A 16,088-nucleotide genomic window follows, 5' to 3' on the forward strand; every position below is an offset into this window, starting at 1 on the left:
TTTCCAATGGGAGCGAGGCAGCTGATCACATGACATCCCCGGTCCCCGCTTGTTTCCATTGAAACCACAGCCGTCATCAAGTCCCACTCCCTCACTACCATGGCGGAAGCCATGATTGTTTGGATATTTACTTATTCAGCCCCCTCTTTGTTACCACTAGACATCTTTGCTATGTCTGACATTTAAGGCACATGACAGATGGTGTGGAGCAGGCTGAAGCACATGATGCACTCAAGTATAAGCATGCTATTGCATTTTCTTTCAAGAAAAATTAGAGAATGTGTTTTCAATAAATATGGAAGGACATTCATTATTTCATTATACTGTGTCATATGATGCTTGATAACTGCCCCCTCGCCCCAAGCAAGTGTAGGCCCATAATGTTTGCAGCAGTGTGTCTTTGTCATACTGCAGGGGTGGAGACAAAACCAGTAAACACCTAAATATAGCTTTTATTTGTGATTTTTGCTGGATGGTTTGCATGAATAGGAGTAAAATGACTCCTAAAATCAGCACTGCCTAACAGATTCTTATTTCAGGAAACAAAACGTTTTTTTGAGGTTCAAAGGTGGTTTCAAATTTATTTAAAATAAAAGTATAAACAGCAGTAGCTATCAAGCAACTCCTGCTTCGGTTTACCCCCAATGCGCAAGACAACTTAGTTTGGTCAGAATTCTAAAGAAGGAAATGCGATTAGATCTGCTGCCATTCACAAACCTCCTACTTTTCCAATTCCTCACACATGTACATCATAAATCAAGTTTTTTTGCTCAATATCAAGCTCAATTTAAGGCGAGAGACGGTTTGCCTCTCTATGAAGAAAAACCACAGGAAATATGGAGGTTCCCCAGCCACGTACTGTGGTTATGCCTTAGACCACTGACTCAAAAATTATGTGCCTCTAATTTGATATTAACATGACCAAAACCATGTTGTGCATATTGTATGTAAAGATGCTAACCTTGAAAAAGCTCAGATCAAAAGTATGCCAACAATCTTCCTTAAGTAATCAGAGTAAGGCAGCCGCTGAGCTCTGACATAAACTGTCTGACATGTTCTGACATACAGACTGAACAATGCAGCTACAAATAATCACAGTCACTCCAGGGACCAGCTGTACAAACCACCGTCTCCCTCACGTAGGAACAGAATGTGCCTGTCTCACGTGCTCATGAGTACATCGCTGATGATTATGTGAGAATAAAACATTTAGGTGTTCAGTTCGTTTCGTCGCTGGCATGGGAGATATTGAAGGTCTAAGCTGAGCGCCCTGGGACACAAAATCTCTTGTTCTTTTAATGCCACAACTTGACTTTTCATGATTTTTCCTGAAATAATTTCTTTGTTTCAGCCACCGACCCCCATCTAATTCTTGTCCTCTGCTTCCCCAGGGTCCAAGGCCATGGACTACTCCAACGGGCTGTTCGACTGCCAGTCGCCCACTTCACCTTTCCTGGGTGGTCTTCGAGTGCTGCATCTACTTGAGGACCTGCGAGCAGCTCTGGAGCTCATGGACAACGAGGAGAGGGACAACCTGCGATGTCAGATTCCTGATTCCACTGCAGAGGGGCTGGCAGAGTGGCTGCATGGACGAATGGTAAAAGTCTTGTTTTGCTGATATTTTTGGGATCCATGTTTTATTCTTTTGAGTACACAAGATGGTTTTGGTAAAGATTTTTACATGAATTAAATAAAAACATTTGACTCTATATTAAGAACTTGCATCTCTAAGTCATTCATGCACGTCATTCTGTGATGATTTCTTTTTTTTTTTTAAACCATCTGGACAGAATGACAAATTTCCTCTGGAGGTTGCTTTAACAGTTGCACTCTTTATGATCTAACCTGGACAAGACACATAAGTTGATGTGCTTTCTAATTGCTTTTGTCATTGAACAGATAAAACATCATCATGAATCTTTTAGCCGAATGTATGTGTCCAGAGATTTAAAGGAAACTGCTGTGTATTTGACTTATCTCTGTCAGTGGAATCATTCGTTTCTTTTTACTCCTCAGTTTTAGGACTTCACCTGGTATAAATTATTTTATATCGGCTCTGCATCTGTTGATTCTGCTTCGTCGCCTTTACTCTGACCGTTGAATCTGTTTATGTTACAAGTACTGTTATGACTTGTTTTGTGAATGATGGCGTTTCTATAGGAGCGCTGTTCCAAATAGTTTCCATCTTCCAAACTCGTGTTGACTCTTGTTTTTCTTCCCTCATGGCCGGTTCCTCCATGTGTGATATTTGAGCGAGGAATTTGCTTTTCATACAATGTTCAAATAACTAGCATGTGAGAGGACGACTGACCCTCAGTTTTCTCTGGAAAACTCAGCTCGCATATGTCTGTTGTTTTCTTGGAAAACCATGAGTTGGTTGTCAGAGAGGTTAGCTCAGTATTAAGTGGTATGTACCTCTTAAAAAGACTGTGCAGTTCAAGGCTGATGTGTATTTTCATATGGTCTCTTCAGACAGATCCGTATTTCAGCATGACAGCTAGAGACCCTCCCCTTGGTTTCTTTTTTTTTTTTTTCTTCTCCAGCCCAGTTTGAAGCTTTATTTAACTGATGCAGTAAATGCGTTTTTTTTACCCTGACAACAGAAATCAATACATATTGTTGTTCCTTGCAGACTAATGGGCACAGCTCAGAAGCAGTCTACCAAGAGCGCCTTTCGCGACTGGAGAGTGACAAAGAGTGTCTTATTCTTCAGGTATGGAAACAAAATCCCTCTTCGGACAGCAAAACAATACTGCCTGAATGTGAAATTGATTGGCCATTAAGTTATATTGTGAGTCAAAGAGTTTGCAGAATATTTTCAAAACTATTCAATAGATTAGGAATAAATTTGATTGAAGACTTTTTGGAAAGAAACAAACAATAAATCTTACAATAAATCGTACATGACGAACATGACGCCACCAATTTCCCGCACAGCTACACCCGTTTCAAACCAGTTAGACTACTCTGGGCAAGATTAAAGATAAAATGGAGAGATTGCTTAAGTGAAAGGAGTAAGACTGTTAACATGGGATGTCATCGCTCATGGGAAGATGGACTGAGAAACTCAAATCCTGACCAACAAAGATGTCTCATAATTGTCTATCTAGGTAAGTGTTCTAACTGACCAGGTGGAGGTGCAAGGTGAGAAGATTCGGGACCTCGACACGTGCCTTGAGCATCATCGGGAGAAACTAAACACTACTGAAGAGCTGCTTCAACAGGTAATGCCTCAACAAAGTGGAGTTACTGAAGCCATGCAGCTTAATTTTTAAAATGATATTAAAGTCATATTTTAACACAGCTTTATACAAAGTGTAAATCTTGCTCCACAGGAGCTGTTGAACCGGAGTGCACTGGAGACCCAGAAGCTGGAGCTGATGACCGAGGTGTCAAGTCTGAAGCTGAAGCTGACAGCCGTGGAGAGAGATCACACGGACAACGAGGTGGAGTATCTCAGGTTGTGAAGTGGAACAGGAATAATGAAGTTCATTTTACATTCTGTGTGACTCTGAATCCTGGCAGCTGCACAGCCATTGTTTTTAAAGTCAGAAAGGTCCGTCTCATTCTGCTGGTGGACTTGGATCTGTCATGTGGTGCAGGGTGAACTTCTTTAAGGGTTACAAAATAGGCTTAAACACTTTTCATGCTCCAGCAGCTGTTTCCTGCCAGATTCCCCCCACCCATCCAAACCTCCCCCTCCTCTGCCCTCTTTTAGGGTATAGAGGTTGTGGGAGTTTCCGTACTCCCTGTCTGCTAAGACAGACACAGACACACACACATACATATATATAATTATTATTACAGAATATTCATTTTTTTTTATTTTATTTTATTTATTTATTTAATTTTAATATTTGATTCTTTTACCTGTTTCCCTGTTTTTTAAATTGATAGTTTATAATGACATCAAAGTACTGTTGGTTTCTTCAGGTCCCAGCTGATGCTGATAGGGGTGAAAGCTGTTTCGCAGTAACAGGATTTGTTTCCATGTGTAGACGGAGCTTCTCAGAAGTTCTCCAGGGGGACATCCGTCTGAAAATATTATTTTGTACCTTTGGCAGAAATTCCCCCCCTTTAAAATAAATAAAAAGCAGAACACTCTTCAGACACACTCTCTATAAACCTCCTAGTGCAGGTTAGTCTGTGAGTTTAATGGGTAATGGGAGTTCTTTTCTCCTCCCCAGGGCTTGTATGAGGAAGTAACTGACCTGCGGTTCAGGGTGACTGACATTGAGAATGAAAGACTGCAGTGTGAGAAGAAACTCAATGCTACCAAAGTGAGTGTGTGCAGTTGACTGCAGGATCTTCTACCTTTTACTGTGGCAGGAGATCAGACCTGATGCATCATTACGTTTAAAACCTTGTTGTTGTTTTTTTTTTTTTCCCTTACCATGACATACTTTCTCTGCCCATCTTCAATTTCTTCTGTTCTTCCTCCAATTTTAACGTCTTTCTGCAACATGCTAACTGTGAAGCGTCCAAAGTGGAAAACTGAGCAGTTCACTGGAGATGAGGTGAACGAGGTTTAATCTCCAGCTTGTACTCTTCTCCTTTCTGGCCCTTAAGATCCTCTAAACCTGCTCCCTCTCCACTGATGCACACTGCTTTCCTGACTTTCACCACCTTTGCTGTAAGTGCTTCCACCTGTACTGGTTGCAGGATTTGTACCAGATTCAATCACTCCAATCTTTCCTTGCATTAAAAACAACATATTATGACATTTTCCTCCAGTAGAGATAGGCATCATTTTAACTGGTACATCTCTTCAAACCACTTTGCACATTCTAGATTTAGTGAAAAGCATAAACTTGTACGGAATCTCACTGTGTAAACCTCAGAATGGGTTTGAAGTAATTAAACCACTACTGTTTGTGGTCAATTATTAAATGGACTTTACTCACTGCTTTGAGCTACATGCTAATATCAGCAAGCTAACAGGCTCAAAGTAACCTGTTGTTTAGCAGGTTTAATGCTATTATGTGCTAATTATTGTAAAACACACAGCTGAGGCTGCCGTGAATGTTAAACAGGTATGTGATTATCAGCAAAAGATTGGGCACAAAGGAATCAAAATCAGAAGCTTGAATTAACTTTAAATGTGTCTGAACAATGAAAGCCTTGACCCATCTTCTGTTACAGGAGGAGCTGCAGCTCCTGCAGAAGCAGCTGGAGGAGCGAGAGCTGGAGCTGAGGAGGCTGAAGGTGGAGAGCCACAACAGACCTGAGGGAGGGGACAGAGGTAGAAACTGTTTTTAATAATTGTCTGGAGATTTCTTGTATGAGTTCATGCTGTCCAACTTTAATATTACTACAGGGTTTATGAGGATTAGGCAAAAAGATAGTTCACATTCCAACAACACCACATCGCCCTCCAACAGCTTCCCTGAAGGAATAATATCCGTTAATTATTTTTCACTGTCTTACATTTCACAGTCAGTCTAAATAATATTGGGGTTGTCTGAGAATTTTTTGTTAAATCCTTATCTGTGTCTGTAGACTCCGTACCAAACATCTGCTTTACTCCTTCCATCCCCTGCTGAACTTATCTTATCCACTTCGATAGAAGAAGAATGCCATTTATTTAAGAGTCATGTGTACTGGTCCTCCTGCAAGCACACTTCTCTTGGGTTTTACTGAGAATTAATAGTGTACTACAAAGTCTGTTGTGTTTTAAAGCAGGTTTAATTATTAAGACCATCCATAGGAAGCACAGCCACAAGCTATATACACTGCATTTATAAAGTATCCCCTCATAGAGCTGTGCATTTGCTCATCCAGCAGAGACATAAATGTTAAAGTTCATTTGGAATTGTGTGCCGGTCTGTTCCCCATCGGCTGCTGAGGCAAGTAGGAGTTCAAATGAGGCCAGTAAAGCTGACGTGGATTAGATTACTAGGTTGGTTGGCCGTGTGTAGTGCTTCTTAGTGAAATGCAGAGAAGGTCCCTGTTTTTCAGAATTGGTGGTGATAATTGCATCACTAATTCATCGTAGCAGCAAACTGAAATCAGAGCCCTGCTGACCCACAAACTGAGCCCCAGCAGCCTCATTATTTCTGCTTTCTGTGGCTGCTTTTAGAGCCAGGGGGACCTGAGGGCAAACTAACTTCCCACAAGTTTAAAGAAAGTGTCTTTTATCTCCCAGATACAGAAATGATGAAGATGAAGAGGGTGCTGGAGACGTTGACGTCAACCAATGATGAAAAGGTACAGTGTGATGTGGTGACGTGATTCATGTGATTTTTTTTTTTTTTTTTTTCCATTCATCTTCACTGTAACGTCTTTTTTTTTTTTCTTCTTTACAGGAGAGAAGGATCAAAGAGCTGGAGGAGTCACTTACAAAGTTCAAGAAGGTGCAGGAGCTGGTCAAAGGTCAGCATGCGATTTGTTCATTTATAGAATTGAATATATATTTTAATAATCTTTTCAAGATGTGACGCTTATTTTATGCATCACTCTCATAACATTCAGTAGCACTAAAACTGAAAATTTTTTCTGTCTGTCTGATGTGCACTCAGAAAAGTTGAATGAAGATGACTACGACGATATCCCAGATGAACACCCGGCTCCTGCCCCCATGGAGGTGGATCAGGTCACCCTGGTGTTGGAGGGGGAGACAGGAAGGAGCTCTGGCGAGGTAAACACAACCTCTGTCAAAACAATTTGCTCACAGGATGAACCTCAGACTGTGGACTTCCTTTCAGAAAAAAACATGGTTTGTCCCTGAGCTTCTGTTGGGGTTATCCTTTGTTAAGCTGAGTAAATGTTCTGCTGTTAATCATGTTTTTGCTGTTTTTAGTCCGTTCCATGTATAGCTGTGCTCTCTGAGATGAATGAACTGGACAGAGAACGACAATTACAGTCTCTAGAGAGGTAAAACTGTGGCTCAGAGCTTTAAAATCTAATTATTGCTCCAACATGTTACCAACAAAATATGAATCTGTTCTTTGGTGTCAAACTGTATGAGTTGTGTGGGCTTTCAGTTTGAAGCACAAATTATTGGTCTGACAACAGGATATGACTTTCTATGTGTACACGTTATGTTTTGTCTGTTCTAAGTGACGGAGGGGACTGTTAGTGATTGACTTACTTTACATGTGCATATCAGCATGTGGTCTGTCTCCAGCACTAAAGGAATTCAAAACATGTCACAATATTTTGAATATTTACACACTATTTATTTGGAGCACTTCAACATGAACTATTTATTTTCTTTTACGCATCTCTTACTTTTTCAAAACATTCTCAAATGTGGTTTATAAATCTGTAGTGTCAGAAACAGTTCTAGTGATCTCGAACATACTCCTGTTTTTTACTGAACACTCCTTCTTTGTGATTTCAGCTCACCCACGACCAGCAGCACTGACCAGGTAAGGCCCTGCTGTCTCCGATGTTCAATCCCTCCTTACTTTCATGCAAAATTACATCTTGTTGTTGAAAACACATTTGTCGTGACCTATGAATGATCTCCTGGTGCAGACTGGGTAATCACAGGACATGGGCTTAGTCTGTCCTGCTCTGCCACCTACTGGTTAGATGGTGCAAACGTTTCCTGCTCCTGTGTTTCTCTCATAGACGAGCAACAAATCAGGGTTGGGTTCCTCTTCCTCAGCTAAAGCAAACACCACCAGCGCTGAGAGTTTTGGTTCCAAGAAGGCCCGCACTTCTTTTGGCCGAGGATTCTTCAAGCTGCGAGGAGGCAAACAGACAGCCAGCAGCCCAAACTTGGGTGAGTTTTACCAAACCGCTGTTTGTGTCTCTCGGAGGTTGTCATGTCATGTGGTCAAGTTTCTGTTTCCCCACTGCTTCAATGTGTGTTGTGCTTCCTTGCCGACTCTGACGTTTCTTCCACACCTCTGTAAATCTTGGATATCGCACCCGGAGTGTCAGTGCCCCTGTGTTAGGTACAGTACAGCAGCGTGGCCTGCTTGGCCTGCAGTATGGGTGCTCTGGATGATACAGCTGGATGTGTATAAGCACTGACACAAACTGTCCTGTGATGAATTAACAATGTCTGCCCCATTTATTAAAAAAAAAAACAAAAAAACAACACGCGACTCCCTCAAGTCAAATAAACTGTAAACCATCCAAAGAGGGACTAAACATTTATAGAGGCCTATAGAGGTAAATGACTCATGAATTCTCGTGTTGAAATGCTGTTTTCTTGTGTTTCTTTCAGTGACTTCACTAAAACATCCAGTTGTTCCTTATCTGTGACATCAAACCATCTGCAATGATGCTGGGAAGCATCTCATTCATCATAACTGAAAATTAAATACTCTTTTTAAATTTTTAGTTACCTTTTTTTTTTTTTTTTTTTTTGCATGTTCAGGTTGTAGTGTTCTTGTTTGAAGCTGAAGTTGTGAGTGTTGGCGTTTCAGCCATGATTATGCTGAACATCATTATTTCTGCAGCTGAGACTGGGCATAAAGGCACAGACCACCTGGACCTGGCTGGTGTTCCTCCAAGCAAATCCCACCACGAAGCTCCTCTGCCGTCGTCGCCTGAAACCAAAAAGAAGACCAAAGGCCTAAAGAGATTTTTTGGCCGGTAACACTCAGCGTACTGTCAGCTGTGTTTCTCTATAACAGGAGTATCTGTGGTCATTCATACTGAGGTATTTCCTCCTGCAGGCTAAAGAGGAGTCACTCCACCTCCTTCAACCCCGATGATGCAGCAGAGATGGAGTTTAGGAGGGGCGGAGTCAGAGCCACAGCTGGACCTCGACTTGGGTGGTCACGTGAATCTAAACACAAGTAGGTGTCAAATAATGATCACAAACATTTGGTGTGTTTAGCTATTGGGAAGTTAGAATTAGTTTTCTTTGAATAGTTACAATTTTCTAAATAGATCCAGTCTAAAGTGGTTTAATGGAAACGCATATACTTCTGTCTTCTCTCTCTGTTCAGTGCTGTTGATATTCCTTTCTCACGGTGGAGCAAAGATGATGTTTGTGCATGGCTGCATGAACAAGGCCTCGGGCTGTTTGCTGCTCAGGGCCAGAGCTGGATTAAGTCTGGACAAACACTCCTGCAGGCATCGCAGCATGATCTGGAGAAGGTAGGTGTGCCGTGACTCAGCTATTTTCAGGTTGTTCTTGCCACAGAAACTCAGTCAGAAATATTATACTGGAATGTTTGTAAAGTAAGTTTTAACTTTTAACTTTGAACCTTCTGAGCAGTCACTCTGTGTGTTTTTATTTGACGACTGGATACAGAGGTGTTTCCCAGATGTTGTGACTCTGTTGCGGCCGTGTTCCTCTTTCAGGAGTTGGCCATGAAGCAGCCTCTCCACAGGAAGAAGCTGCAGCTGGCCTTGCAGGCTCTCGGATCAGACGAAGAAGACCTCAAAGGCAAACTGGACCACAACTGGGTGACCAGTGAGTGTGACACAATCCAACAACTAACCAAAATCCCTACAATGTCATTCACAACTTTAACTGCTGTTTTCATTCCAGGGTGGCTGGATGACATCGGCCTCCCACAGTACAAGAGTCACTTTGATGAGGCTCGTGTGGATGGACGCATGCTGCACTACATGACAGTGGTGAGCTGCTTTTTAAAGCTGTTTCAACTTCCACCGACTCGACCATTCACAGGGTAACACTGCTGTGTGATAACTGTCTGATCCCAGGAGGACTTGCTGTCTCTGAAGGTGGGGAGCGTTCTCCATCACCTCAGCATCAAGAGAGCCATTCAGGTCCTCCGTCTCAACTCCTACGAGCCCAGTTGTCTCAGGCGACGACCCTCTAACGAGGTAACGCACAAAGCCACGGCCCGTTTCTCTTTTCCCCTTTCTTTAAACTCCGTGACTCCGAAATGCTGATTTTTGCTGCTGTGTCTGTCCAGAACAACATCTCTCCGGCAGAGATCTCCCAGTGGACCAACCACAGAGTGATGGAGTGGCTCCGATCAGTGGATTTAGCTGAATATGCCCCAAATCTGAGAGGCAGCGGTGTTCATGGAGGCCTTATGGTGAGTGGGCAGAGACAAAGAGTCGAGATAACGATTTCAGAAGGATAGTTTATTTTGTTTATTTTTGACCTTTCCCTGTGACGTTCTCTCAAATGCATTCATGCTCTGAAGGTGCTGGAGCCGCGCTTCAATGTGGAAGCGCTCGCCCTTCTGCTCAACATCCCTCCCAACAAAACCCTGCTGAGACGCCACCTGGCCACACATTTCCACCTGCTCATCGGCTCGGAGGCGCAGCGGCTCAAGCAGGACTGTCTGGAAAACCCAGACTACACTGTCCTCACCGCCACTGCCAAGGTCAAGGTAACTGTCCGTCCACCGTCATGAGCTGGAGCAGCTATAGATTCTGTCAGTCTGCACCTTTTCACTGATGAATCTGCTCCACAACAAGAGGCACTCAAAGGTTGTCTCCAGTTAACTTTCTGTCAAGTCCTCAATTAACTTATTTGTCAGCTTTTTAAAAAACGCTCTCATCTCTCCCCACAGCCCAGACGCCTGTCATTTGGAGGTTTTGGGACTCTGAGGAAGAAACGTCAGGATGATGGCGAGGAGTACATCTGCCCCATGAACGTGGAAATGCCAAAAAGCAGCAGCTTCCAGACGGGGGTCCGTAACTATGGGGATGACCTCGACTGCCTGGAACAGGTTCAAAGACAGATTCAGACACGTCCACTTCTCTTGTGCTTCAGAACTTTCTTTGTTTGACCCTCTGAATGTTCGGGCAGATGGAAGACTCCGAGGGGACTGTCAGGCAGATCGGAGCTTTTTCTGAGGGAATCAACAACCTGACGGTGAGAAACTGACCTGCAGTCAGAAAAAAGCCTGCTGCGTTCGGTAAACAACAGTTTTGCTCCTGTGTGTGTTTCAGAGCATGCTGAAGGATGATGAGTTTTTTCAGGAGATCTCAGTCTTCCCTCCAGATGACGACGGTCCCCACGTGTGACTGAGCCGCTGAGCTCCTGAAGCTAAGTTTTCTGGAAAAACACCAAACTCTGTCAAATGTACTCTCCGCCAACATACCACGTTAAACATGTGAGACTCACCTTACCAGTGACCTTATATTTATTAATGCATGAAGTGAAAATGCAGGATTTTATTGCATTAATGTACCTCTATCTGCCATATTTTATCAGTCAGACATTTGTGTTGGTGTTTATTTTCTCAGCAGAACTCATAAATTAGTTTGTGGTACGTTGCATCATCTGAAAGACAAGTCCTTTAAATCCCCTTCTCATTTATTCTACTGCAGTCTGGCTGCAAAGTCAGTTTTGGTTTTATTTGTTAAAGTGTGAGATTTCTCTCCCCTCCACATACAGCAAACACTGCTGGGCACCCTCCAGGACACTCTTACGGGGCAAAGGCTGCTGGTGAATTCCATTTTTCAAAGCTAAAACTGTTTGTAGCAAGAGAGTCTGAGAGGCATTTGGGGAAATGTGCTGATTGGCTTTCTCACCAAAGATTAAAAGAGACGACTCGTGTGTAAATATGAACAATCAGCCAAGCTCTGTGCAAAAGTTAAAACCACACCAGCAGCTGTGGAGATCATTACACACAATATCTACAGTATATCAGTATTCCTACATCGCTGTTGTGTTTTTAACTTTTAGATAGATCTGCTCTTTAATGCTAAGACGAGTTTAACATCTCCTGTGACGTTAACCATGAAAACCAAAGTTACTGTTCCTCCAAAGAATCAGCCACGTCTTTATTGTTCTGTTCCACCTGTTTTTAAGTTTTTGGTAATAAAAATGAAAACACATTTCGCCTGTGTCTACAATTTCAGCAGCAGCTCCCTCACTTATCAAACACTTGCAAATCAGGATAACACTTAGCTCTGACACTCATTACTGCAGAATAAAAAACAGCATCAATAATTCAGTAGCCATTAATTTTTATGTTGCATATCCAAAGAGCCTCGGTAACCACAACACATTCGACAGGAACCGAACACGTTTTCGCAAAACATAGACATCTGCTCACAACAGCTCCACGGCAGGAATAAGTAACACATTCGGCAGCCATCATGGAATAATAAATGCTTCTGTATAAATGAAACTAGTGCTCAACTTTTAAATGTGCATTAAAAAAAAAAAAAAAACTTTGCATGTGTTAAGGCACTCAGAAAAAAGCCAGTAAACCTCAACTCCTCTGATATGGGAACCAAACTGAGGCCACAGTGGGTTTGTTTACGACACACATGGAATCACGTCGTCCTGCTCCTATCTGAACGATTCAACACCACTCATTCTGTCCTCCTCCCTTCCCTGACACATACTTCTGACATATCGGCCCGTGCTGTGATTGTTGCATGATCAACATCATGGCATAAATACAGGAAATAGTGCAAAACCCACTGCCACTACACGAGTGCTTTAATGCTTTTGGAGTATAATAATGAATCGCCTTTAGTTCCCAAACCTCCTTTCTTCTGTACGAAGCGTCTAGAAGGTGAACCTGCGGCTCTCAGAATGGCCCACTTTGTCCAGGTTGGGGTTGCAGGCGAACTGGATCATCGGCGGCGGTCCGCACATGACGATGAGCGTGTCGTCGCTGGGAGGGGGCAGGTGGTCCCTGATCATGTCCTCGCTGATGAAGCCTTGGCTGTAGTCCCAGTCTGAAACACGGAGGACACCAAGCTCAATGTGTGACTTTTAAAATACTAACACATCAGCGTAGACCAGAGACACCTGCTGGTGAGGACGCACATTCAGACTGATATTAAAAATATAAACTGAAATATCACATTTATTTCAGGTTATGTGGTCTTAAATCATTTTTTCGGTTAATATTTATAAATATTAGTTTTAGTATTATCATTACATCAGCAGCTGCTTCTGCTGAGCACCACATTCTCAGATACGACACAAACATTGAACATGCAGCAGTAACCTTAAGAGCTGAAACGATTAAAAGATTAACTGACCCACAGAATCAGGATTTAGGCCGATCGTTCAGCTTCCGGAGGTAAATGTATCTTGTATTCAGTAAATATTTTTCTGATTTTAAACTTTTTATTCACTCTAGATTTATGGAGTTCCTGGTTTATTTATAAATAAAATAATCTGATTAATCCTTAATGGAAAGGATTTAATTTATAAACTAGTTCCTGCTTCAAACACAGAGACTCCGGTCAGATTTAATGGCGTGCATGGTCGGTGATCTCACCTTCAGGCGCTCTGTCGAGGGTGAACCACAGCTTGAAGCGGTCTGGGTTGTTGACCTGAATCTCCTCCAGCTCCGGCCGCAGCAGAATGTCTTTCTCAGTCTGAGAGGAGACGAACACAGCGAGGTGAATTCGGACACAAAGCACCAACGGAGTCATATTTGACGCAGCTCACCTGGTTGGCGAACAGCAGGTGACACACGGTCTTGTCCTGCGGATCCTTCATCACAGCTGTGATTAGCTGCAGCATGGGAGTGATCCCTGAGGGTCAACGTTGGTCCAGTTATATAAAAAAAAAACAACTTAATGTCATTCCTCATTTGATCTGAGTGTAGCTGTGTGTTTAGAGCTAAGGGGGAGAATAATTACTAAGTTAAAAAACAACTTGAGCTTTTATTTGCTCAGAGTTTAAGACTGATCAGATCAGACTGAAAGTCAGCAAACAACCCAGAAGAACCCAACAATCAGGTTCCAGTTCTGAGCTCGTTTGTGTGACGACAACGAATAAACATGTCAAAATAAACTCATAATGAGATGAGATGTGTTGGGGGTGTGTTTTCTCACCCGTCCCTCCAGCGATCATGCCCACGTGTTTGGCCGTCGTGGTCACAGCTGGAGACTTTTTATCTGGCTGAATGGCGAAAGTTCCTGTGGAGGGAAAGTTGCAGGATCAAGGATCTGAAGTGCAGCTTGGTGCGGTTTGTGTTTTTGAATCTGTGCGTCATGTTCACCTTTGCCCTTGTACACAAGGAGGCCGCTTGGTCCTCTGAAGTCGATGGTGTCGTTGATCTTCAGGGTCTCCAGGTACTGACTCATCTTCCCTCCCTCTGGGAATTTAGGATGAACTCCTTTAAAGTAAATCTGTCAACAGCAGACAACAGCCAAACCTAGTTCAGAAAAGTAAATCAGCAGTTTTACTTTTTAAAGAGAACCAACTTTCCTTCAGAGCTTCACCTTCACCACCAAGTCCACAAAGCCTTTGTCGTCGTCACTGGACACGGGGGTGTACGGGCGGACGACCAGTTTACCGTCAATCTTTGCAGACAGATAGATGTGCTGCCCTGGAAGGAAAAAATCTGATGTCATATCTGATATTTATGTTATAACGCTGCTTACATTTATGCAGAACTGCAGAAATAAAATAAAGAAAATGAAACCACAAGTTCAGTGTCTTTCTCAAATGTGTCATATTTAGTGTGATTTTTGGACTGAATTTTAAAATAGATGTTACATTTCTGAGACTAGAAGGTAAATTCAGAAGACAATAAAAATAATAATTTTTTTACTTCCGCTGTAGACACTTTTTGTTTTCCCACATAAACTGGCTAAGAGACAGTAAAGCTCAGAGAACACGGACCTATTGGGAGGCCGAGGACGTGAGCAGCAGACGGCAGAGCGAAGCGGAACCTCCTGGTGTCATGGCTGACGATCTGAAGGAGCAAAGAAACAACTCAGAAATAGAAACTGTTCAGGGGCAGAAGAGCTGCAGACCTTTCGCACTTTGCAGAGCGGTCACCTGTTTGTCTATGAGCCGCAGAGCATACTTGATGTTGGGGTCCTCTAAGGTGACGGCCGGCCTCCTCCTGGAGAAGAACAGTCTGAAGATCAGGTTGATGATGCTGTCGAACCCGCCGCGGATCAGCTGCGACAGAAGTCAACAAGAGGGAGAGTGACTCACTTCAGCCACCAGCCGACAGACTTCTGCGGGGCGTTCCCCGACTTGATCCCTGACAGCAGGGATGAGTCACGGCGGCTCCTGCAGGCCGAGCCGCTGGGAAACCACGTTAGCTAATGCTAACCAATGCTAGCTCGGACTAAAGCGGGGGAATTTGTGGAAGTGACAACGAGCCTGTGGTCGTTTGTGCGGTAGAAATAACAGCATACTTACACCGATGATGTAGGACAACATGTTCAGTCTTTGTGGATGTTTTCTGGAGAGCAGCAACACGCCAGCTTACCGACGCGGAGCGGGACGGAGGGTGTGAGCAGGCAGCTACAAGCTACAAGCTAGCTAGAGCTAACGCCCACATCCGGTTAGCGTTTTTTAAAAAAATAAAAGCAGCAAAACGGCTTTTCTGACATAAAAACGCGCAGAAACTGAAGTGTAGAGGGAAAATAAATAACATTTAAATAATCAACAGGCAGCTGTTTGTACACATTTATTCCTGCTTCGATTGGGCTTCATTTGTTGTTATTTAAAAAATAATACTAAATGTATGAACTTCCGGTGTTTAACGGCTACTTCTTTCTAACTTAAAAAAACTGCTTCCCGTTTTTGGAATGTCAGAATAAAATCTCCAAAATGATAAATAAAAATGTAAATAAAAATAAAAGTCTGCAATTTGAGAGAGAAAGAAAAGTTCAAGGAGAGTTTTAGGAGACTAACAATCTTCCAGCCTCAACTTTTTAAATAGATCCCACAGAAACATCATACTCAGGTGAAAGTACAATTTATATTCATATTTATATCGTGATAGGAGTTTTTATTTGTCATGTTCCATCCGGCTGATGCTTATGAATTAAAAGTGTAGGTTTGTATATTTCCTGTTGTGGTACTTCAGTCTCCCTGCAACACTTCATGGTGAATATTTCTCCCCATCCCAGGCTTATACTACATGGCCTCAATAAGAGGCTGGAATAAATTGATTAAATATAAATAAGGTATTGTCAGGCATTGTGTAGTAAACATATATGCAAATTTTACTTTGAGAGGGAAGGAAAACAAAAGTTGTATCTTTCTAAATGTGTGAAATCGGTGGGAAATAAAAATTCAAACCAAATGAGATCCATTTAACAGCAGCATCCTAAAATCTATAATCTATAAATCATCTTCAGATTACCTCTCAGCTGAGCCTCACATCGATGCAACATCATACTTTTGTAGGAGGACAAACTCTCAGTGAATATTCACTAACAGAAATTGATCTGTGCTCAGGGCAAAATGGAAAACCTTT

At 42.6% G+C, this 16,088-nt stretch overlaps 2 protein-coding genes across 3 annotated transcripts in view; one reads left to right on the forward strand and one right to left on the reverse strand.

Moving 5' to 3' along the window:
- The window catches only part of LOC115037160 (liprin-beta-1-like), a 28,023-nt gene extending 16,299 nt beyond the window's left edge, over positions 1–11,724 (forward strand). For both annotated transcript variants that reach the window (XM_029495661.1, XM_029495660.1), the window contains exons 3-25: positions 1,392–1,597; positions 2,633–2,713; positions 3,111–3,224; positions 3,336–3,446; positions 4,188–4,280; positions 5,143–5,242; positions 6,146–6,207; positions 6,306–6,372; positions 6,519–6,637; positions 6,800–6,873; positions 7,343–7,370; positions 7,576–7,729; positions 8,415–8,550; positions 8,634–8,756; positions 8,910–9,060; positions 9,268–9,379; positions 9,458–9,546; positions 9,634–9,756; positions 9,849–9,974; positions 10,086–10,274; positions 10,458–10,616; positions 10,697–10,762; positions 10,840–11,724. In XM_029495661.1, coding sequence (XP_029351521.1) covers positions 1,392–1,597; positions 2,633–2,713; positions 3,111–3,224; positions 3,336–3,446; positions 4,188–4,280; positions 5,143–5,242; positions 6,146–6,207; positions 6,306–6,372; positions 6,519–6,637; positions 6,800–6,873; positions 7,343–7,370; positions 7,576–7,729; positions 8,415–8,550; positions 8,634–8,756; positions 8,910–9,060; positions 9,268–9,379; positions 9,458–9,546; positions 9,634–9,756; positions 9,849–9,974; positions 10,086–10,274; positions 10,458–10,616; positions 10,697–10,762; positions 10,840–10,914 — 2,558 coding nt within the window. In that variant the 3' untranslated portion in view covers positions 10,915–11,724. The remainder of the gene's footprint in view (positions 1–1,391; positions 1,598–2,632; positions 2,714–3,110; positions 3,225–3,335; positions 3,447–4,187; positions 4,281–5,142; positions 5,243–6,145; positions 6,208–6,305; positions 6,373–6,518; positions 6,638–6,799; positions 6,874–7,342; positions 7,371–7,575; positions 7,730–8,414; positions 8,551–8,633; positions 8,757–8,909; positions 9,061–9,267; positions 9,380–9,457; positions 9,547–9,633; positions 9,757–9,848; positions 9,975–10,085; positions 10,275–10,457; positions 10,617–10,696; positions 10,763–10,839) is intronic.
- On the reverse strand, positions 11,650–15,146 carry cyb5r3 (cytochrome b5 reductase 3). The gene is made up of 9 exons (XM_029495666.1): positions 15,023–15,146; positions 14,651–14,776; positions 14,492–14,564; positions 14,089–14,195; positions 13,866–13,995; positions 13,699–13,782; positions 13,310–13,395; positions 13,137–13,236; positions 11,650–12,585 (listed from the first exon to the last, which is right to left on the reverse strand). Exons 1-9 carry the CDS (start codon positions 15,041–15,043, stop codon positions 12,413–12,415), a joined length of 900 nt encoding a protein of 299 aa, XP_029351526.1. The 5' UTR covers positions 15,044–15,146; the 3' UTR covers positions 11,650–12,412.
- Between the last annotated feature and the right edge of the window lie 942 nt (positions 15,147–16,088).

Source organism: Echeneis naucrates, chromosome 23 (assembly GCF_900963305.1).
Source record: "Echeneis naucrates chromosome 23, fEcheNa1.1, whole genome shotgun sequence".
Classification (NCBI taxonomy): Eukaryota; Metazoa; Chordata; class Actinopteri; order Carangiformes; family Echeneidae; genus Echeneis; species Echeneis naucrates.

Coding starts and splice junctions, on each gene's coding strand:
- cyb5r3 (XM_029495666.1), bottom strand. CDS start 15,043: ATGTTGTCCTACATCATCGGT. Junction 13,996..14,088: donor TTGTGGACTTGGTGGTGAAG/GTGAAGCTCTGA, acceptor TGCTGTTGACAG/ATTTACTTTAAAGGAGTTCA. Junction 13,237..13,309: donor ACCTGCTGTTCGCCAACCAG/GTGAGCTGCGTC, acceptor GTCTCCTCTCAG/ACTGAGAAAGACATTCTGCT.